The sequence below is a fragment of the Prionailurus viverrinus genome, chromosome A2 (assembly GCF_022837055.1).
Source record: "Prionailurus viverrinus isolate Anna chromosome A2, UM_Priviv_1.0, whole genome shotgun sequence".
Lineage (NCBI taxonomy): Eukaryota > Metazoa > Chordata > Mammalia > Carnivora > Felidae > Prionailurus > Prionailurus viverrinus.
Window position 1 is genome coordinate 79,761,784 of NC_062562.1, and position 23,450 is coordinate 79,785,233.

General features: G+C 38.8%; 1 protein-coding gene across 11 annotated transcripts in view; it reads left to right on the forward strand.

Moving 5' to 3' along the window:
• SRPK2 (SRSF protein kinase 2) overlaps positions 1-23,450 on the forward strand; it is a 257,229-nt gene that overhangs the window by 192,488 nt on the left and 41,291 nt on the right. For 10 of the 11 annotated variants that reach the window (XM_047825648.1, XM_047825707.1, XM_047825722.1 and 7 more), the window contains 4 exons: positions 19,095-19,203; positions 19,866-19,953; positions 20,176-20,263; positions 22,782-22,888. In XM_047825648.1, the coding sequence (XP_047681604.1) occupies positions 19,095-19,203; positions 19,866-19,953; positions 20,176-20,263; positions 22,782-22,888 (392 nt within the window). Of the gene's footprint in view, positions 1-19,094; positions 19,204-19,865; positions 19,954-20,175; positions 20,264-22,759; positions 22,889-23,450 lie in introns of all 11 variants that reach the window. The other variant, XM_047825681.1, reaches the window with a different exon arrangement.

Genomic DNA, 23,450 nt, shown 5'->3' on the forward strand with positions numbered 1-23,450 from the left:
TACTGTTGATCTCCTGGTGATAGGAGGGGAATGACGTAGGCACTGTGACCTAGCATTAGGCTACTGTTGATCCCCTGGTGATATGCCAGAAGGAGGGTCACCTGCTTCCAGACTGCAGTTGACCATGGCTAATTGAAACTGCTAGGAAGAGAGGAGTACTGTACATAAAATTTCCCACTTTAAAGGCTGCGATTTATTGGTTTTCAGTGTATTTACAGACTGGGCAGCTGTTAGCACTGTCTAATTCCAGAACATTTCATCACCCTAAACAAGAATCACGTTTGTTAGCGGTCAGTCCTCTTCCCTGTTCTTCCCTGTTCTTCCCAGTCCTTGGCAACCACTGATCTGCTTTGTGTATGAGTTTGTTTATTCTGGACATTTGGTGTAAAGAGAGCACTATAGTGTGTAGCCTGTTGTGGCTGGCTCAGCATCGTTTTAACTTTGGTCCATGATGTCGCATGTATTAGTACCTTCTCCCTTTTTATACTGAATAATATTCTGTGGTCGAGATATATTATATTTTGTTTACCCACTTATCATTTGGTATACATTTGGTTGTTTCTCCTTTTTGGCTATCAAAAATATGCTACTATATATACACATACATACACATACACTTTGTATATGAGTTTTTAAGTGGGCATGTTTTCTTTCTCTTGGGTAACCCTAGGCGTGGAATTGTTGGGTCATATTGTAACTCCTTGTTTAAATATTTTGAGGAATTGTCAGACTGGATTTGTGAAGCAGCCACATGTCACTGTATATCCCCACCAGCAGTGTATGAGGATTATAATTTCTCTGTATCCTTGCCAATACTTACTTTTGTTTTGGCCATTCTGTTCTTATGGAAGTGGTATCTCATTGTGATTTTGATTTTCATTTTTTAAAAGACTATTGATATTGACCATCCTTTCATATGCTTATTGGCCATTTACATATCTTCTTTGGAGTTTCTATTTGTGTGTGCCTGCATATGTACTCACATGAATGTGCTGAGGCCATGGTTCATAGTAACACACGTTGTTTTCATTAGAGAGTCCATGAGAATTTTCCTCCACTCTCAGGACATGGGAAAGTATACTGCTACCCCAGATGTCCTGATTTATTATTAACGGTTTTAACACTGTTGCGATGCCCCCATTTCCTTATCGGCTTTTGATGTTAGAACTTGAGGTTCACACCCATGGTGGAAAGTGACCAAATATGCATATTCCTATAGCTCTTTATTTATTTATTATTAAAATTTTTTTTTAATGTTTATTTATTTTTGAGAGACAGAGAGAGATAGAGCATGAGCTGGGGAGGGGCAGAAAGAGAGGGAGACAGAGAATCAGAAGCAGGCTCCAGGCTCTGCGCTGTCATCACAGAGCCCAACACAGGGCTCTGACTCACAAACTGTGAGATCATGACCTGAGCTGAAGTTGGACGCTTAACCAACTGAGCCACCCAAGCACCCCAGTATAGCTCTTTATATTGTGGAATATAGGTTTACTTCTTATTTGCTAGTTCAAAAAATTATTATGAAAGTTTTATATGCTTAATGTTAAAAATTCAAACAAAGTAGGAAGTAAGCAAAAACTTAAAATTCTCACTTTTACTTCCAACGCTTTTCCACAGTCCCATTTCTCCAAGGTGAATTGAAAGCGTTTATTCAGAAATTAATACGTATATATGCACATCCATCCATATGTGTATAACTTCCATAAATGAAATTGATCTGTGCATAATCCATATAATGCTATTTTTTTCCCAGCAACATGTATGGAATCAGTTCCATGAATCTAAATATAGTTCTGCATCATTGTTTTCTGTATAATGTTGTGTTCTTATTTACTTCCTCTAACTGTGTATTGATCAGATATTTAAAGGTTTTCAGTTTTCACTATTGTAAATAATGCTGCTGGGAGCTGCTTGTATATTCATCTTATGCATTTGTTTTGAGCATAAATATGTAGAGAGGATTAGCTAGTTTTAAGCACAGCATATTTTGGTTTTAACATGTCAACAGTTGTGGAGCTTAGATGGCTCAGGCACTGGAGCATGTGACTCTTGATCTCCTGGTTGTGAGTTCGAACCCCACATTAGGTGTAGAGATTATGTAAAAATAAAATCTTAAAAAAAAAAAATGTCACCAGTTGCCCTCCAAAAAGATTATACTGATTTATACATATGTTGGAAGTAGCATGAGTATGGTTCCACATGGCACCACTAACTACATGGTATTACCAATAGTCTCTTTGTTTTTATTTATTTCTAATGTTAATAATGTCCATATTTTTATTTTATTCTTTTTGTGTCATGTGACGTTGTGTTTATTTTACTTTATTTTTAAACTTTATTTATTTTTGAGAGAAAGAGAGAGAGAGCATGAGCCCTGGAGGGGCAGAGAAAGAGGGAGACACAGACTCTGAAGCAGGCTCCACACTGTCAGTGCAGGACTCGACGTGGGGCTTGAACTCATGAACTATGAGGTGAAGTTGGACTGAGGCACCCAGGTGCCCCTGTGTTTATTTTTTAAAGAAGATTTAACTCTTAGACTATAATTTCTTCATCATATCTTGGTTATGCTTTACTCTTTTGTCCTTTTACATGCTAATTAAAATCATGTTACCTCTTTCTACAACTTTTATTGATCCTTTCAGCCTACTCAGCTCTTTTCACCATGTCACTCCTGTTCAGCGCGAACATTCAAACTTGAATCTCTCATCAGACTTCCAGACCCAAATTCTTCCCAGGAGAATACTCATTTTTCCTATATTAGTAATACAACTGAGATGGTAGTGTTCTCTCTAAGACTATTAGGTCTGGGGCATAAAAGTAGGAGTTTTCAAGACAGCAGGATATAATAAATAGCAGCATTCAGTTGAGCCACATTTTGAGGAGGGTGAAAGCTAAGACAAGGCCAGTGAGAATTACCTGCAGGGAGAGTTCCCAGTGACACCAATGACTGGGGCCAGTGATGGGTCATGGAGATGTCCAGGCATACTGGAGATACCATAGCAGGTTCTTGCATGAAACTTAGCCGTCAAATGAAGAGAACATTTTATAGCTTGTTGGGGGGCGAGGTCGGATATGAACCAGGGAAAGTTGATTTTGGGACAGGATACCTTGAGCATATTTCTAGGCAGAAGAGAAGCAGTCTGAAGAGAGTTTGAAGGACCAGCAAGGAAAGAATTAAATGAGTGATTTGGGGGGATAGTAGTCTTGGAAAGATTGAGGTTACCTCTTTCTTGCAGAATATAGGAGCTTTTAACATAGCTGTTGTGGCGAGCAGAGTAATGACTCTTCTGGCTATTATTGTTGTATAACGAATTATCCCAGAACTTGCAGCCTTATGCCAACTTTTAATTTTGCTCATGATTTTATGGATCAGAAATTTAGAAAGGGCAAAGCTAGGATGGTTTGTCTCTGCCTCATGATATCTGTGGCTTCAGCTGAGACATCTCAAAGGCTTGAAGTGACTTGATAGTTGGGCCCTAGAATTATCTGAAAGCTTACTCTCATATCTGGCCCCTAGACCAGAAGGATTGGACCATTAGAACTGCCAGCTGGAACACCTCCATGTGGCTTGGCTTCCTCATAGCATGACGGCTTCAGAGTAGTCAGACTTCTGACTTGGTGCCGGAGTTCCAAAAGCAGACACCTACCTTACAAAGTGACAGTTTCATCGCCTTGTACAGCCTAACCTCAGAAATCACCCAGTCACTTGTACTACGTTCTTTTGTTTGGAAGTATCTCAGAAGCCAGTCAGACCTGTAAAGAAGAGAAGTAGAGAGTTCCTTTTCTTGATAATAGAACATCAGGGCTCTAGAAGAGCAAGTGGTATGGAAGATACTGTTGGCATCCTTTTTTAGAGAATACAGTTTGTCAGAAGAATGTCACAAGAAATTAATTAAAGAACATTGCTGACTCCCCAAGTATGTTTAGCTGTATCTGTTTGGGGTGTAATCATTTAACTGCTTTTCCTGGAGCATAAATTCATTTAATACTCTTTTTGTCTGGCATAGATTATAAGCCATAAATCTAAAGCCACAAGCCTAAAGTCCTAACTATATGTAAATGCTGTGTTGGGTACCTAACATAGGAGTAATGTACAAGTTGGTACATGAGTTAGGCTTTCTCATGATGATTAAGCTAGAAAGCACGAATTGCTCTTGGATTATAAAACTAGATGGGACTTTAGATTGAGACTCAAAAATAAGTTATTTTTTTTTTAAATGTTTATTTATTTTGAGAGGGAGAGAGAGCATGAGTGAGCAGGAAAGGTGCAGAGAGAGAGGGAGAAAGAATCCCAAGCAGGCTCCATGCTGTCAGCACAGAGCCCAATGCAGGGTTCTATCTCACAAATTACGAGATTGTGACCTGAGCCAAAATCAAGAGCTGGACACTTTACCAACTGAGCCACCCACCCAAGTGCCCCTCAAAAATAAGTTCTGTTTTCCATATATTTGTTAAAGACCTTTGACTTCTACATTTGTAGTCCTTTGAATCTAAAACCTATGTTCTTTTTCCCGTTTTTATATTTTCTTTAGTTGAGAATTTGGATTATTCACAATATGTTATTCTTCATTTTTTACAAGAGATAGATGGGAAAATGCCTGCGGGTGTGTGGTTGAGTCAGATACTGCCGTGCGTTTTCGTACATCCTTGCGCTTTTATGGTCAGTAGGAGCCAAAAATAACAATAGGCCTTGACGTCTTGAAGGAACTTAATCTTTCAGTTATATATTGATATCTGAGTGCATATAATAACGGCCTTTGGTTTTAAATAGCCAGGCAAGTGCTCTCAGGGTTCTTTTACTTTAAAAGTGTCTTAGTTACTGAAAGAAGTCTCAGTACTTTTCACCTGTCTTCTGATTTCTGAACTCTGCTTTTACCTAAGACTTTCTCATTCTAAAATCAGTTGTGTCCCTAGTTCGTATTTTTTGTTCTTTTGGGGTGGGGTGGGGTGGGGTGCGGTGCATGAGCGGTGGAGGGGCAGAGAGAGAGGGACAATCTTAAGCAGGCTCCATGATCAGTGTGGAGCCTGATGTGGGACTCTATATCACGACTGTGAGATTATGACCTGAGCTGAAATCAGGACTTGGATGCTTAACCAGCTGAGCCACCCAGGCAACACCTCCCCCCAGTTCATATTTTAATATATTGTATTTTAACTTATCTAGAACATAATTAATAACCAAGAAGTGAGCCCAGAATCTTTGAGTATATATGAACAATGTCCAGGTTCCTGTACTAAAGCCCGTGTTTACTAAAAAGAGAAAGTGTATCCTTTTAGAATTTGAGACAGTATCTATTTACTCTTCTTTTGCCCACAACACAAAGAAGTAAAAGGCTAAGAAGAAGAAATAAGATGTAAAATCTATAAAAATCATAAAATCCCAATCAGTATTACAGCTTTTGCCTGCTTGATGTAGTGATAAAATTTTTAGGCAGAAAGACCACATGTCATGGTGGGGGGAATGTCAGATTGTCATCGCACTTCTGTACATTAACGCTTTAGGCCAAAAGAAAATAGAGTAATGCATTTGACATACTCAAGAAAAGAAATGGTGAGCCAGAGATTTTGTATCCAGTCAGATAGACCTTCATTCATAGAGGACCCACATAAATTGTTAGGTTACATGCAAATTCTGGGGGCATATTTTTCTCTGAGAAATTGGTTTACAAAAAAACCCCTCAAAACTGCAGACAATCAAAATTAATGCAGAAGCATGGACATAAAGACTGATTTCATTAAATGACAAAACTAACACCTGAAAAATTAACACCTCTATCAGTCCTCTGGAGTTACAGCATACTGTTAAGTAGATTTTTTTTTTTTTTTGAAGGAGAGAGAGAGAGAGAGAGACAGAGCATGAACAGGGGAGGAGCAGAGAGAGAGGGAGACACAGAATTCGAAGCAGGCTCCAGGCTTTGAGCTGTCAGCACAGAGCCTGACGCAGGGCTTGAACCCATGAACTGTGAGATCATGACCTGAGCCTAAGTAGGACGCTCAACCGACTGAGCCACCCAGATGCCCCTCTTAAGTAGATGTATTAACTAGATTCTCAAATGGACTTTAAAGAATCTGTATTTAGTTTCTGTTGACTGTGTTTTTCAATATAATGGCAAATTTTATAACAATGTATTTCGTAGAGGAATGGTTTAGATTCTCCTACCAAAGATACATGAAGAGACCAATGGCTATGCCTGGCATAGTGTATTTAAGAAACAATAGAACTTGTTGGTAATGAATATAAAATGTGTCTTTTAACTCTTTTTAACTGTGAATTCTGAGATTGGTAGGCTATTAGTATGCACAATATATTTTCAGTGAAATTGCACACTTAGTTATGTGTATGTATGAGAAAAAAAGCTTGTGACCCAAATTACAGAGTCAAGTGAATCTTTGTCCTTGGTCTCTTAAAAACAGCCATTAACCATTTATGATCTGATGTTTACTCCTATGCATTTTTAAGGACTACCAACAACCTCCAAGGTGCATTTATAGAATACTGTGTGTTTTGGGGAGCCTGGGTGGCTCAGTCGGTTGAGCGTCCAACTTGGGCTCAGGTCATGATCTTGTGGTTCATGGGTTGGAGCCCCATGTAGGGCTCTGTGCTGACAGCTCAGAGCCTGGAGCCTGCTTTGTGGATTATGTCTCCTGCTCTCTCTGCCTCTTCCCCTCTCGTACTCTGTCTCTGTCTCAAAAATAAATAAAACATTTTTTAAAAATTTAAAAAAAAAACTCATTTTTTTTTTTTTTTTTTTTTTAATGGTTGTTCATTTTTGAGAGAGAGTGAGTGCACAAGCCGGGGATGGACAGAGAGAGAAAGGAGGATAGAGGATCCCAAGCTGGCTCTGCACTGACAGCAGCGAGCCCATTGCAGGGCTCGAACTCAACAACCGTGAGATCATGACCTGAGCCAAAGTCGAAGTCAGATGCTCAACCAACTGAGCCACCCAGGCATCCCTAGAATGCTGAGTTCTAAACCATTCTTGCTGGATGATTCAGAATGTTCTAGACTACAGAATGTAGAGATTAGGCTTTTAGAGTCTGGCTTGCCCCAGTATGCAATTTGCATGTCCACTGTGGGCTCTGTCATTCTTGAGGGTCTTTTCTAGCAAAGTGAAAGTGTCAACATCACTATAGTTTAGAAAAATTTTGCTGTAGCTACAAAATTATAGCACTAAAATGACAGGAAACCTAGTTATTGATCATAAAAGCAGATAAAATCCTTACTGTATTTGATTTTTGTTTAGAATCACATTCTAATTTTGTAAACATTGGGAGCTGGTAGCGGACTTTAACCCTTAAATGTTTGTAGATCCCATTATGGCTGTGTTCAGGATCTTAGAAATCTTATCACAACTCGATTTCCATCTTACCAGTTTGTTTTGAGTACTATACATTTTAATTTTGCAGTATAAAAAAATACAAGTTTTCCACTATACAATTCTCTTAGTGGTGTTTTTATATGATATTACTTGGGATATATTTAAATTGTTAGTTTCCTGTTTCCCCTATCTGATCAGAAGACAAAGGGAAATCTTCTAAGGATATACTGTGTTACTAAATTTTGTTCACAATTAATAATGAAAGTCTACCCTTGAACAACTCTCAAGCCTCTTCACAGTCTGATGCCAGTGTGCTTTCCTTGCTTTCTTAGCATCAAACACAAGTATTTATTTTACCATGAGCATGCCTTCCTGCTGTTGTAATTTTCCTCATGCTATCTCTTATTCCTTCTGGGCCTTCCTCTGTTTTTCTGTGTAATATTAACCCAGAATTTAAATTTAACCCACATCTTAAACTGGCAAAGCCTTGCGCATTTTCCCCTCACATCATACCAAGGAACAGAGAACCATCATCCATGTCTCTTGTGTTCTGTGCTCTCTCTCTCTCTCTCTCTCTCTCATGTGTTTATTAATTTGCCTGTTGCGATCCAGGTACTGTGTGGTGAGGATACTATCTCTTGCCCTGGTATAGTGTTTAAAATCTTCCAGGAAGACATGAAAAAAAGAATAATTAAAATATTGTGTTCTGTAACAGAACATGATGAGGCATTATGGAGGTACATAAGACAAGCACAGGACAGGAACTTCTCCTCAGCCAGGAAAATCAGGAAATACTTTCTAGGAGAGGACCTTGTTTGAGCTTATCCTGAAAGATAAGTAGCTATTGATTGTATCCGAACACTTTCACATAGTGGAGACATTTTACACATAAAATACATAGAATACAATAGACAAATAGATGAGGAAATTCTAGAATAAAAATAATTAGTTACATTAAGGTTGATACATAAAGGTTTATTAATAGATATATGTACAATTTAAAAATGTTGCACATTTTCCTCAGTTTCTTGGTCATCAGAGCAAGGAAGGAAATGCAGTGGTTATGAGACTGACAGTTTTCATAAGAGGAAAGTAAACTAGTCACTCTAAACTTCTTGGTGCTGAAGATAAATCTAACAAGAACCAAGACATTTCTGAGATTTTATTCTTCTTGCAAGCTAACAAGGTAGCCAGCCATTTTCATAGTGCTTACAGAAGACATGAGACTCCCAAGTCAGAAACAAAGGATTTTATTACTTACAGCACCACAAGCAGCATGTACTCATGTTCATACTGGTTCCCCTTACCCTCCAAATCCCACAAGGGCCATGTGGAGGCAGGCCCAGGTGGACGCTCTGCACACCATGGAGCACCAAGCTTAGGAAGCGCTAATCTTTTATGGGCATGCAGCCACACCTCCCCGCCTTTGTTCCTGAGGGGACATACTTATCATACTGGACAGAAACCACTGTGCCCTCTTCTCCAGAAGGAGATGGTATGTCTGTTTTCCAAAGTTACTCACTTTGGAAAACCTTGAAAGGTAGTCTGGAACAAAGGCTACCAATGTCTCTGTTCAAAAGATGTTCAGATAATCTGGTTGGTTCTGAACATGATTTTCTCATGAGGTGTTACAGTCATGCTGAGGCTGCAGTAATCTGAAGGCTTGACTGGCCCAAAGGATCTCCTTCTCTCATCATTTCACTCGCTGTTGGAAGGTCTGAATTCCTCATGCTGTTTGACTAGAGGCTTCAGTTACTTGCCATATGAGCCTCTCTACAGGGCTGCTCTCAACAAGGAGCTAGCTTAGCAGAGAGAGGGGAGAGAGAGCAACCATGATAGAAGCCAGCGTTTTAATAAGACGATGATAAGCCCCACTCTTTTTTTTTTTTTTTTTTGACACTCATATCTCTTGGGAAATTACATTTAACTTGAATTTTGGAAATCTTGGTACTCTTATATTTTAATGTTTGGATAAACCATTAATAAAAAGATAAGTTTCTACAATCAACTTGATATATCACGTCAATAAAAGAAAGGATAAAAAGCATGTGATCATTTCAATAGATGCAGAAAAAGCATTTGATAAAGTACAACATTAATTAATGGTAAAAACCCTCAACAAAGTAAGTTAGAGGGAATGTACCTTGGCATAATAAAGGCCATATATGAAAAAAAACCCCAGCGAACATCATATTCAACAGGGAAAAATTGAGAGCTTTTCCTCTAAGGTCAGGAACAAGACAGGGATATCCACTCACACCACTTTTTTTCATCCTGGAAGTCCTAGCAACAGCAGTCGACAACAAGAAGAAATAATAGGCATCCAGATCAGTAAGGAAGAAGTAAAGCTTTGACTATTTGAAGATGACCTGATACCACATGAAGAAGACCCAAAAGATTCCACCAAAAAAACCTGCTAGAACTGATAAGTGATTTCACTAAAGTTGTGGGTTACAAAGTCATATACACAAATCTGTTGCATTTCTGTACATTGATAATGAAGCAGCAGAAAGAGAAATTGAGAAAACAGTCCCATTTACAGTTGCACCAAAAATAATAAAATACCTAGGAATGAATTTAACCAAACTGGTGAAAGACCTGTACTCTGAAAACTACAAACACTGATGAAAGAAATGGAATGATATTCCATGCTATGGGTTAGAAGAAAAACACTGTTAAAATGTCTATACTAACCAAAGCATAGGTTTAAAGCAGTCCCTATCAAAATACCAACAGTATTTTTCATAGAACTAGAACAAACAGTCCTAAAATTTGTATGGAACCGCAAAAACCCCCAAATGGCCAAAGCAGTCTTTAAAAAGCAAAGCAAAGCTGGAGGTATACAATTCCAGACTTCAAGTCATGTTACAAAGCTGTAGTAATCAAAACAGTATGGTACTGGCACAAAAATAGACACATAGATCACTGGAACAGAGTAGAAAACCCAGGAATAAACGCATAATTATATGGTCAATTTCCAATAAAGCAGGAAAGAATATGTAATAGGAAAACGTCTCTTCAACAAATGGTGTTGGGAAGGCTGGACAGCCACATGCAGAAAAATGAAACTGGACCACTTTGTTACACCATACACAAAAATAAACTCAAAATGGATTAGAGACCTAAATTGAGACCTGAACCCATAAAAGTCCTTGAAGAGAGCACAGGCAGTAATTTCTCTAACATTGGCTATATCAGTATTTTTCTAGATATGCCTCCTGAGGCAAGGGACATAAAAGCAAAAATAAACTGCTGGGACTACATCAAAATAAAGAGCTTCTACAGAGCAAAGGAAACAATCAAAACCAAAAGACAATCTCCTGAAGATATTTGCAAATGACATAACTGATGAAGGGTTAGTATCCAAAATATATGAAGAACTGATACAACACCCCAAAAACAAATAATCCAATTAAAAAATGGGCAGAAGACATGAACAGACATTTCTCCAAAGAAGGCATCTACCTGGCCAACAGATACATGAAAAGGTGCTCAGCATCACTCATCCTCAGGGCAATGCAAATCAAAACCACAATGAGATATCACATCACACTTGTCAGAATGGCTAAAATCAAAAACACAAGAAACAACATGTGTTGGGTAGGATGTAGAGAAAAAAGAAACCTTCTTGCACTCTTGGCGGGAATGCAGGCTAGTACAGCCACTGTGGAAAACAGTATGGAGGTTCCTCAAAAAACAGAACTACCCTCCAATCCAGTAATTGCACTATTAGGTATTTACCCCAAATGAAAACGCTAATTGAAATGGATACACGCACCCTTATGTTTTTTGCAAGGTTATTTACCATAGACAAACTGGAAGCAGCCCAAGTGTCCATCAGTAGCTGAATAGATAAACAAGATGTGCATATGTACAATGGAATATTACCTAGCCATAAAAAGAATGAAATCTTGCCATTTGCAGCTATGTGGATAGAGAGTATAATGCAAAGAAGAATAAATCAGAGAAAAACAAATACCATATGATATCATTCATTTGTGGAATTTAAGATACAGTTGAGCAAAGGAAAAAGAGAAGGCAAAACTAGAAACAGACTCTTAACCGTTCTGGTTTCTGGAATGAAGGTAGGGTATGTGTGGGGTGGGGAGTGAAATAGGTGATGGGGATTAAGGAATACACTTATTATGATGAGCATTGGGTAATGTATAGAATTGTTGAATCACTATATTTAAATTTTTTTTTTGATGTTTATTTTTGAAAGAGCGTGAGTGGGGGAGGGGCAGAGAGAGAGGGAGACAGAATCTGAAACATGCTCCAGGCTCTGAGCTGTCAGCACAGAGCCTGATGCGAGGCTCGAACCCATGGACCGTGAGATCATGACCTGAGCCAAAGTCGGACGCTTAATCGACTGAGCCACCCAGGCGCCTGAATCACTGTATTTTATACCTGAAACTAATATAGCACTGTATGTTAACTCTACTGGAATTAAAATAAAAACCTTAAAAAAAGATAACTTTCTTTATGACATTTGACAGCTATAAATCATCATATCTGGAGTGTCACAAACCTTTTGCTGATTGGGCTACGTTAATGAATTCAATTACACGTTGGGTCAGTTAGTTTTACCATCTTAAGTAGCTCTAGACACTACCCTGAATCCTGGCCTGCTGACTCATTAATCTGTGTCATTAGTCGTAGTGGGTTTGGATAATGGCAGAACAACAGTAAACACTTAGGTGGCACTTAATATGTCCCCATGTGTGGTTCTGAGAGAGTGACCACAGGGGCAAGAGTAACCCAGAGAAAAAGAGCGATTTGCTCGGTGTTACTAGCTAGTAAATGCTGGTGTGATTCAAATCATAATCCTTTTTGAAACACATACCTGAATGAGTAATTGGTAGTAGGCAAGAGCTTAAAATTATTTGTTGGACTTTATATTAACATTTCATATATTCAGTGTCTCTCAATCTATGTGTTATACTTAAATCTCTGGCTCTACTGCAAAAATTGTTTCTGCATTTATCTTATTTTATGCTCAAGTGAGTTTTGTTGTTACTTCTTTTGGTCATAGGTAAATAGGAACCCTCTTTTGAAGGATTTTCCTTTGCTCTGAGTTTCCCTGTAGCGTTCTCTCCCATTCATTAGTGTTACAGAGACTATTTGGTATAATGACAGATTATATTCATGAGGTTTTTTTTTTTTTTTTTCAGTTTATTTATTTTGAGAGAGGGGAAGGGGCAGAAAGAGAATCCCAAGCAGGCTCTGTCCTGTCAGCAAGGAGCCCGATGTGGGCTTGAACTCAAAAACCGTGAGATCATGACCTGAGCAGAAGTCAGATGCTTAACCAAGGCACCCAGGCACCCCCTTTTCAGTCCTTTTAATCTGGGAATGAGCCCCCTCTTCTTATAGTTCCCTGGCAACTTTAAGTCTGATGCTGCCTGTAGGTTTTTCACAGAGGCTTTTCTGTTCTTGCTTTGTCAAGAATTTTGATCAGGAATTCATGTTGGACATCAGGAAATTTTTTTTTCTGTGTTTATCTAGCTGATCATATGGTTTCTAAGTTTTTATTCCTGGAATAAACCCCAGTTGGTCATGGAGTATTATCTGTTTTATATGTTGTTTAATTAGATTTGATAAAATTTCATTTCGGTTTTTATATCGCCATCATGGGGAAAATTGGTCTGTAGGTTTCTTACCCTTTGCCAGCGTTTGGAATGAAAGTAATGCTGGCTTCATAGAATGGGATTGGGAGTGTTTCCTTCTTTTCAGTTTTCAGGAAGTGTGTAGAATTGTTAGTATTTTTCCTGTAAATGTGTGAGATTATTCACCAATTCATTTTTTTATGGGAAAATAAACTACAAACTGATTTTTAGAAAACCAATATAAAGTTATTTAGGTATATATTTCTTGATTAGAGGTTGGGTATTTTGTGTCTTTCACGGTATGTGTCCATTTCATCTATGTTTTCATATTTATAGGCATAAAATTATTTGTAATACTCTCTTATTATTCTTCTAATAGCTGTAAAAGTATGTAGTGGTGTCACCTCACTCATGTTGCTAATTCGTGTTTTCTTACTTTTGTCCATGGTCAACTTAGCCAGTTTATGATTTTCATTTTCTCATAGAGCCAGCTTTTGGTTTCACTGATTTGTTTTTCTATTTTTTATGCTTCTTATTTCACAGATTTTGCTATTATTTTTATTCTTTTTTCCTTCTGCTTACGTTGGGTTACATTTGTTCTGTTTCTATTTTCTTAGTCTGGAAACAGCTTATTGATTTGAGATCTTTTTTCTTTTCTTTTCTTTTTTTTTTTTTTTAAATTTTTTTTTCAACGTTTATTTATTTTGGGGACAGAGAGAGACAGAGCATGAACGGGGGAGGGGCAGAGAGAGAGGGAGACACAGAATCGGAAACAGGCTCCAGGCTCTGAGCCATCAGCCCAGAGCCTGATGCGGGGCTCGAACTCACGGACCGCGAGATCGTGACCTGGCTGAAGTCGGACGCTTAACCGACTGCGCCACCCAGGCGCCCCTCTTTTTTCTTTTCTGATGTAGACATTTAGAGCTCTAAATATTCCTCTTAAGTGTTAATGTTTCTAGCAACATGTCACAGATTCTGATTTTTTTTTTTTTTTTTTAGCATTTATTTATTTTTGAGAGACAGAGAGTGTGCGTGGGGGAAGGGCAGAGAGAGAGGGAGACACAGAACCTGAAACAGGCTCCAGGCTCTGAGCTGTCAGCACAGAGCCTGACGCGGGACTCAAACTCACGAACTATGAGATCATGATCTGAGCTGAAGTTGAACACTTAACCGACTGAGCCACCCAGGCGCCCCATCACAGATTCTGATCTTAAGTTTTCACTTTCATTTAGTGTAGAATACTTTATAATTTCCTTTTGATTTCTTCTTTAACCCATCAGTTATTTTGAAATGGGTTAGTTTCTCAATTTTGTGGTATTTTCTGTTACTCATTTCTAATTTAATTCTGTTGTGGTCTGAGAGCATGCTTTATGCATCTTTTAATTGATGTTGAAACTTGTTTTATGCCCAGTATTTGGTTAATGTTGATACGTGTTCCATGTATTAAAAAATATAGATTTGCTGTTGAGTGTTCTCTAAATGTCAATTACATCAAGTTGGTTGATGGTATATTCAAATCTTCCATATTCTTAGTGCTTTTCTGTCTACTTGTTCCATTACCTTTTGAGGAAAGGAACATAGAAATCTTCAGTGATTCCCCAGATATGTCTGTATTATCGTTCTGTGAACAGATTTCTTTTTAGCGTCCCTTCCTTTTTTAAGACTGTGTTGGAAGTGATTCTCAAGTATTTTCTATGACTTTTGAAAGCCTTCATTGGTTAGTGAGAGAAACCTCCCCATCACAGTACTGAGAAACTAGTGTCTATAAAAAAAAAAAAAGTAATAATATATCTTCAGTGGAAAATAAAGACTTTGCTGCAAATCCTTCCAGACTATTGTATATGACAGATTTCTGAACTTTTGATTCAGTCAAATTGATTAATTTGGGCTCAACAAGGAAAAGGGAGCCCTCTTTATCTTTGACCAATAATTCCAGAACAGCTAAGAAACATCGTTTTAGAATTGTCTTCTTTGGATCCTTAATAGTACAAGTAGAACTTGAGTTACACTTTTCGTGAATGTGCTGGAGGACTAGGAGTTAGAGAAGAAATCAGTGAATGAATGTAATTACTTAATCCATTTTTATTCTCTTGTATTTGTAATCAAATCTAATATTTTTGTTCTAACGTTCTTTAAAACTCAGAGGAAAACTTCTCAGTGCTAAGTGCATGACCTTTACACTAAATAATACACATAGTGAAATACAAATATGTCAGCCAAACCCCAAAGCCATGGTAGTTGTCAAGTGCTTGAGTCTTTCTGGTACTCTGCCCAATGCCACGAGCAGGGTCTACTCCCGTACTGCCTGTGGTACAGCAGCAATAGGAGAGGCTCTTGTGTAGTCTGTGACTGGTTGTGAGATTCCTTGTTTGCTAGGTGGTGTTCTGAGCCATGGAGTGGCCATCGCTAATGGTCATTATGGGTGCATGCTGTTAGCTGATCTCAGGGAACTGGAGAATTTTTTTTGGCAGAGTTCCTGAAGGGTCCATTTTCTCTAATTCCGTGGGTGTTCTTTAGGTTGATGTGGTTGCTCTGCTCTGGGGAGTCATGCTCAACCTTTCTGGCAGGATGAGTATTAGTTACCCTTCTGTGACAAAGAGATTGAGAAATGGTCAGAAGAGACTTATTTTCTGTAGCAATCTGGGAGTTAGGGTAGGAGAATATGTAGCATATATACTTGAAATTGTCAAATTTATGTCAAATGTCCAAAATAAAAGGATAGATGTTTTAGCACTTTTATTGTATTCAAAAATTGCTTCTCTGCCTCTCTTGTTTAGTTGGCCTGTTTTTAGGTATGTTATTCTTTCTTTTTCTTCTTCTTTTTTTTTTTTTTTATCCTCTGCTAGGTACATTATTCTTAGCTCGTCTCTGGGCTCCTGAGATAAATGGACTAAACTAGTAATTTCCTTTCTTCAACTTTCAAAGTCCCATTGAGAAAAGGAGCAGCTGGCTTCTGCTGTGATTACATTGGAAACCGCGCTCTTCTGTTCTTGCCCACGTGGACGCACTCTGGGCTGTTTGAGAATTCAAATCTGAAACATAGCATAGTGATACCAATTTCTTCTCTTTATGCATAATTAAATTATTTTTAAACTTAGCGACTTTAATGTTGGCACTAATATGCAATTAAGTAGTCAGGAGCTTTTAATTAAGCTATCAAGTGTTCCCTGTATACTAAGTCCAGGAAATAGTCCTACAGTTGTTGAAAATGAAGCTCATTTCTTCCTGGTGGACACAGTGTGGACTTTGGAGTCAGACCCAGTTTCCAGCCCTGAACCTACTAAGCACTGTGTCTGAGACTTGTGTCTGCTTGAGCAGTGGAGAAACCGCACCATCTGCTTGGTGGGGTGGTTGTAAGAAATTTCAGAGACACTGGCGTTTCCTAAATACTTTGTGTTGTGAGGGGTGCCTGGGTGGCTCAGTCGGTTAAGCGTCCGACTTCGGCTCAGGTTGTGATTTCACGGTTCGTGGGTTCGAGCCCCACATTGGGCTCCATCCTGACAGTTCAGAACCTGGAGCCTGCTTCGGATTCTGTGTCCCCCTCTCTCTGCCCTTCCCCTGCTCACGCTTTGTCTCTGTCGCTCTCTTTCTCAAAAATAAATAAACATTAAAAACACAACTTAAAAAAATTAAAAAAAATACTTCGTGTTGTGAAATGTGACTTGTTTTTTTGAAGGAATCATTTCCTGTGCAAATATGTCTGGAATTTGCAGCAGGCTCCCTTCTCTTTGAGGTCCCTTCATGCGTGAAAACTTTGGGCTTTTGGAACCCCTTTGGTCAAGAATCCTCTCTGCTTCGTTGAACTTTGCATTTCCCAAACAGACTTTTTCTCTCTTCTTCTCCCCACCCCTGCCATGGAACGTTATGGAACATATTGTAGTTTATGTTTCTTTTCATGGAACGTGGTTTTGAAAATAAAGTGCCTAGTACAATGCCCCTAATTTGTACTGGGTAAATTATAGGTTTTTTCCTCCTTCTTTTCAGTGTTAATGTTAATGGTTCAAAACTGAATTGTAAACTCAGAGCCCACTTCAATTTTAGTCTAACCTTCTCAGTAAGTAATCAGCCATTTTGTTCTTCCAGGTTTTTTTTGAGATGTATTTAATAATATATAAATACTGTATAAGCACTGTATAAACCTAAGGTGTACAGCACAGTGACTTGATATATGTGTATATTGTGAAATGATTACCACAGCGAGTTTAGTCAGCATCCATCCATCCATTTAATAATTTGCTATATTTTATTCTTCATTTATTATCTTTTAGTTCATATCTTTTACCCAAAATGTTGTTAAAGACTTTGATGTTAAAATACGAGAAATGCAGTGTACTGGTAGGAGAGTAAGAATCTTGCAGCGCAGTGTCTGGTTAAATTCCTGCTTCACTAGTTCATTTAAGTAACATTTTAAATATTCATAAACATTCATAGTATTTCTTGGAAGTTTGCTCCTAGCACTCTGAAAGATACTTAAGTGTAGTGAAAAATGTGGCGTAGATACTTCCTGCACCTACTTTGAGCCTCTGAACACTAGGTGGAAACCATGCATGTCTTTCTTGAGTGACTTGTAAGAATTCTGTAGATTTAAGAAGTGAGAAGTAACAACTTTGCAGTAAAAAAGCAGATGTTAAAAGAATAAACAGTAGGAGAGTATTTTGTTGTTTTAGTAAGAAATGAAGATAGATAAAAAGAATAAAAGTAATTTTATGCCCAGAGATATTTGTTGCTAACATCTTACCCTCCTAGATTTTTTTCTTGTGTAGTCCACAAAAATAGTACCATGTTTATACACGCTGCTTTGTAGCCGGCTTATTTTACTTGCACATGCGAAGTAAAGGGCTTTTTACACCAGGTATCTGTGAAAGCACCCTTATCTTTCCCCAGTATCTGCCTTAACAGCGTGCCCTCTCTCACTCTCCAGCCTGTTTCTCAGCAGAAGTTGGAGGTTGGAAGAAGAGTGAGGAGAGGAGCAAGCTGTCTTGGAGGGTAAACTGTTGTACCTTATATGATTCCTTATTGGCTGTGTGTAAACTATTGGTGTGTGCAGAATTAGGCAGAGTACGCATCCTTCATTTCGCTGAGTTATGTTATACTGACCCAAAAAGATTTGCATTGAATTTATTGCTTAGAAGAAGAGGAAAAGGTTGTTTGGAAAGATCAAAAGCTGGCATGTGCGTATTTTGTACACTTAGAATTAATAATAAATCTGAAATTCTTTGGGCACCTGGTGGCTCAGTCATTTGAGCATCCGATTTCAGCTCAGGTCATGACCTCACAGTTCGTGAGTTTGAGCCCCGCGTTGGGCTCTGCTGACAACTCAGAGTCTGGAGCCTGCTTTGGATTCTCTTTCCCTCTCCCTCCCCTCCCGCTCCCCCCTCCCCCCTCCCCCCTCCCCCCTTCCCCCTTCTTTCCTCCTCCCCCCTTCCCTCCCCCTCTCCCCCTCTCCCCCCCTCCCCTTTTCCCCTTGTCTCCCCCTCTTCCTCTCTTCCTCTCTCCCTGTTTCCCTCTCCCTCTCAAAAATAAACTTTAAAAAATTTTTAAATAAAAAAATCTGAAATTCTTGTAATGGAGTACTGGATGGGTTGTTTACTTTCTAAGTTAAATCCAAACAAACAAAAAGCCAAGTAGAATGGCAAAGGACATTTTTCTCTTGATGAAAGATATTTTTGAGAAAAATGTTAGATTATTAAACATATTTTGATCTGATTTTATTAGTTAGAGCTTGATTGCATGGTATCAAGAACTGACAAAAGAGGGAGCTTGGATTAAGCTCAGTTGGTAGAACATGTGACTCTTGATTTCAGGGTTTTAAGTTCAAGCCCCACAAAGTATAGAGATTACTTAAAAAGAAATGAAGTCTTGGGGTGCGCCTGGGTGGCACAGTCGGTTGAGTGTCTGACTTCTGCTCAGGTCATGATCTCTGGTTTGTGAGTTCGAGCCCCACGGTGGCTTCTGTGCTGACAGCTTGCAGCAGGAACCTGGCGCCTGCTTCTGATTCTGTCTCTCTGCCCCTGCCCTACTCATGCTCTGTCTCTGTCTCTCTCTTTCAAATATAAATAAACATTTAAAAGATAATAATAAAATCTTTAAAAAAAAAAAGAAGAAAAACTGACAAAGGAAGAGAATTTATTACTATTTCTCTGAAAGTAAAAAAAATTTTTTTTAATAAAAGGTGGCTACCATCCGGTGAAAATTGGAGACCTCTTCAATGGCCGCTACCATGTCATTAGGAAGCTAGGATGGGGACACTTCTCAACTGTCTGGCTGTGCTGGGATATGCAGTAAGTGTTCTTTGTCATTCGTGCATTTCATTTCTGGTCTAGTTCAACCTTTATAAGACAGGCTGGCTGAGGAGCAGAGGTGTTTGTGTGGTGGCCTGAGAGGACATAGCACAGGCCTGCTCCACCCAGCTAGACACTCCCCCCCCAGTCTGAAGTTCTCTTGTCGGTTATCTTAACGTATTAACTTCCTTCTGCTTATATATCTGCAGCTTATTAAGTGATACTGCATGACGTTGGACGTACTGTTCTTCTAGTAATTCATGCATAGCAGAAAAATATTCAAATGTAAAATAATAACGTATAGGCCTTTAAATCAGTGGTTTCTGACTTTTTTAAAAAAGTCATGAGCCCATAGTATAAAACTGCACCGCTGCCCAGTGTACATATACATACGTACTAAAACAGAAATGTTAACAGAGTAATACTGACTCTACATGATGAACTCTGACATTTTCCCAGTCTACCTTATTCTTATTAGGAAAAAACAAACACACAACAAAAAAGAGATTATTTTGATCCATGAACCTGTTGCTTAATTATGGCCACACAGTTTGAAAAGTACTGTTTTAAAGGAAAGGTTATTAAATGTTTCTGTTTATTGAATAGATCTTATTATAGTGATCACTTCTGATAATATAAAAAATATGCATTTTTTTTTAAAGGGGGAAAAGATTTGTTGCAATGAAAGTTGTAAAAAGTGCCCAGCATTATACAGAGACAGCCTTGGATGAAATAAAATTGCTCAAATGTGTAAGTACTGCAAAAATGTGAATAATGTAAGAAAAATTAATGACTTAAAATTTTATAGAGGAATTTTTTTAGGTTTTACTTAATTAAAATTGAATTTATTTTTTACAAATTCAAATACTGAATCATTTATTTTTAAAAACAAAGACATTTTTGATTGGTATAATGGAAATGACTTTCAGTCTTAAATGCTTCCTGTTCTTGAATTCATTTTTCTTTCCATAGGTTCGAGAAAGTGATCCCACTGACCCAAATAAAGACATGGTAGTACAGTTAATTGATGACTTCAAGATTTCAGGCATGAATGGAATACGTATCCTTATTGACAGTTCTTCTGCTTCCTAATGGCTAAATTATAATGTAGCTTTTCTTTTTACTTTTAAAACATGGCAGTATTTCAAACTCATTTAAACTTCTGTTTCCTGTGCTCCATCACTGTCCATATAATGCCTCTAGTATGATCACCGAGTGTTGTAAAATGGTATGCCAAGGGGCGCCTGGGTGGCGCAGTCGGTTAAGCGTCCGACTTCAGCCAGGTCACGATCTCGCGGTCCGTGAGTTCGAGCCCCGCGTCAGGCTCTGGGCTGACGGCTCGGAGCCTGGAGCCTGTTTCCGATTCTGTGTCTCCCTCTCTCTCTGCCCCTCCCCTGTTCATGCTCTGTCTCTCTCTGTCTCAAAAATTAAAAAAAAAAAAAAAAAAAAAAAAATGGTATGCCAAAACATTCCCTAATTCCTGCCAATCTGTTTCGGTGTCTTGGGTAATCTCTCTGGGGCCGTACAATTACTCAGCATCCTTCTTGTACATGCTGCTAGCTCTTTGACATTCTTCTTGTCCAAGCACTGGGCTCTACCTTCAGTATCAAGCTGGGGAGTGCCTTACATATGTGTAAGTAGAGAGCAGAGAAAGATTAGCCGCAGTCATCTTTACACATTACAAGGAGCAAAAGATCGGGTGTGTCAAGAGCCAGGGTCTTCCCTTGACTGATCTTTTGCTCCCTCCTTTATATCATGTTTGGAACAGATCTTGATATTTGACCTGCTCAGGCTCCAGAAACCTGAGGACAAAGCCATCCCCCAGCCCAGATCGACATCCTGTTTCTGCATCTGCTAAGCCTTAATCTTTTAGGGAAGCACTCCCTGCATATGTTTGAAGGAGATTCTGTATTTCTTCTAGAGATTGGACTTGAGGGTACTAGTAAGTGCCACTGCCTGCTGCTGTCACCTTGCCCTTTGCCTCAAGATCATTTCTGCTAGCTGCTGAGTGCATTTCCCCCCTTGGTAGATAGGAAGATAGAGCTGGTCCTCTGCTCTGTCCCCAGGTGAGCCTGTCTGTGAGCAGGCATGGCAGCCCCTCCTCCTGTATCAGTTCTGCAAGGCAGTTTGCTGGGATATCTGACAGGGTCTCTTTGGAGAAACCACCTGATTTATGGGCAAGTACACATTCCAGTGGCTATTCTTACCTTTAAATAAATTGCTCATAAACCATTATGGTCCCATTTGGTCAGTGCTTAGAACTATTGGTCTTTGGCTCTGTGTCTTTTACTAACTTTAGTCCTTAGTTTGCCATTTTTTATAATGAATTGGGAAATAAAACTTCTGGCTTTAGATTATCTGTGCATGAATCTGTAATGTTCTCGAACACTGTAGAAATATTTTATTAAAAAAAATACTTAAAGTGACAAATATTGTGGTAATGTGAGTGGTAGATCCAGGTATTGTAGAAAATATTAAATCAACCAACCTGTTTTAATAACCTATCTGTTGGCTTGCAGGGATGAACAGTATATTCTCAAAGGCTTTCAGAGCCAGTTGAAGTTTTCCTGTATGAATGATATGAATATACTTGTATGATGGATTCTGATGGATCATAGTTCTGGAGAGTCCATGATTGACTAGAATTTCTATTGGGGGAAAAAAACACCCAGATTCCTGAGATTTCATTATTATAGGTGGGTCTTAGTGCCATGTCTTATATTGTCATCTTGTGTTATTGAAAGCTGCCTATAGTGTTAAAGTTGATCTAGTTCTGCAGTGAAAGATAGTATTGAAGGAAAAGATTAAATGTCTTCATTATGTTTTTTAAATTTCTATTTTATAAAGTGTTCTATGGAATGGAAATTTATTTTTTTGTTTTTTTATTTTTTTAACGTTTATTTTTGAGACAGAGAGAGAGCATGAATGGGGGAGGGTCAGAGAGAGAGGGAGACACAGAATCCGAAACAGGCTCCAGGCTCTGAGCTGTCAGCACAGAGCCCGATGCGGGGCTCGAACTCACGGACCGCAAGATCATGACCTGAGCCGAAGTCGGACGCTTAACTGACTGAGCCACCCAGGTGCCTGTGGGATGGAAATTTAGACAGTCAGGGAGGATACCTAAGACATTTTTGTTGTTGTTGTTGTTTTCCTCTCATCAGTTTTTATGAGGTTTCAGCCTGGTTCACTTTTCATTAAGGCTGATTATCAGGAAGGAGGGTGTTGAAATGATCGAGAGCACAGGGAGGTGTGGGGTTGGGTCGTGGTCCATCCGGAACCGTGTGATGCCAAAAAGCACTTCCAGCTCCTGGGTTCACTGTGGTCACTTCTGTGTATGGTGGTGAGCACATTGTTTGAACATGACGAGCACGCACTGAGTAACATATAGGATATGAGTACTTAGTGTTAGATCTCTTCATTCAGGTGAGAAACAGCAGGTGACCACTTGTGGTATTATTGATACTAGTGATGTTGCATTTCATAAAGAAAGAAATGCCAAGTGCTACAGCGATGGCTGCTTTGAGTAATTGCATCACTCCAGGAAATGTATCTGCAGATGGTCCTTAACCGTGTCCCAGATGTCTGCATGGTCTTCGAAGTGCTTGGCCACCATCTCCTCAAGTGGATCATCAAGTCCAACTACCAAGGCCTCCCAGTACGTTGTGTGAAGAGTATCATTCGACAGGTGAGGACATGAGAACAGCCCCCACCCTCCATTACCTAACTGGCTAGCCTTTCAACACGGATTCCTGTTCTTAAAAATATGCTTAGCATACACATGTGCACACACACACACACACTCACACACATATAAATATATATAATTTTTATTTTACATATCTACATGTATATTACAGTGCATAACATTTTGAACTTGTTATGTCAATTTTATATTTATTTAATGATATGCCATCCTGTCTTGTAAAGAGAGAAATTTGTAAATGTCAGGCATGCATTTCTTTTGGTGTATTGATCTTTTATTTAAAGTAAATGGTATGGTATACTGAGAGATTGTTTTATCTAATGTCATTACTACAAAATGTCCCACTTAGTTCCTTAGAAAATAGTTCAGAAGAAATAGATAATTTGTGTTTGTTTACTATTTCTGCATATCTTTGGATAGAGTCTAGATGAAAGATAATACAAGGTATGTTTAAGTTGTATAGGGAGGGGGCTCTTGGGTGGCTTAGTTGATTAAGCGTCCGACTTCGGCTCAGGGCATGATCTTTTGGTCTGTGAGTTCGAGC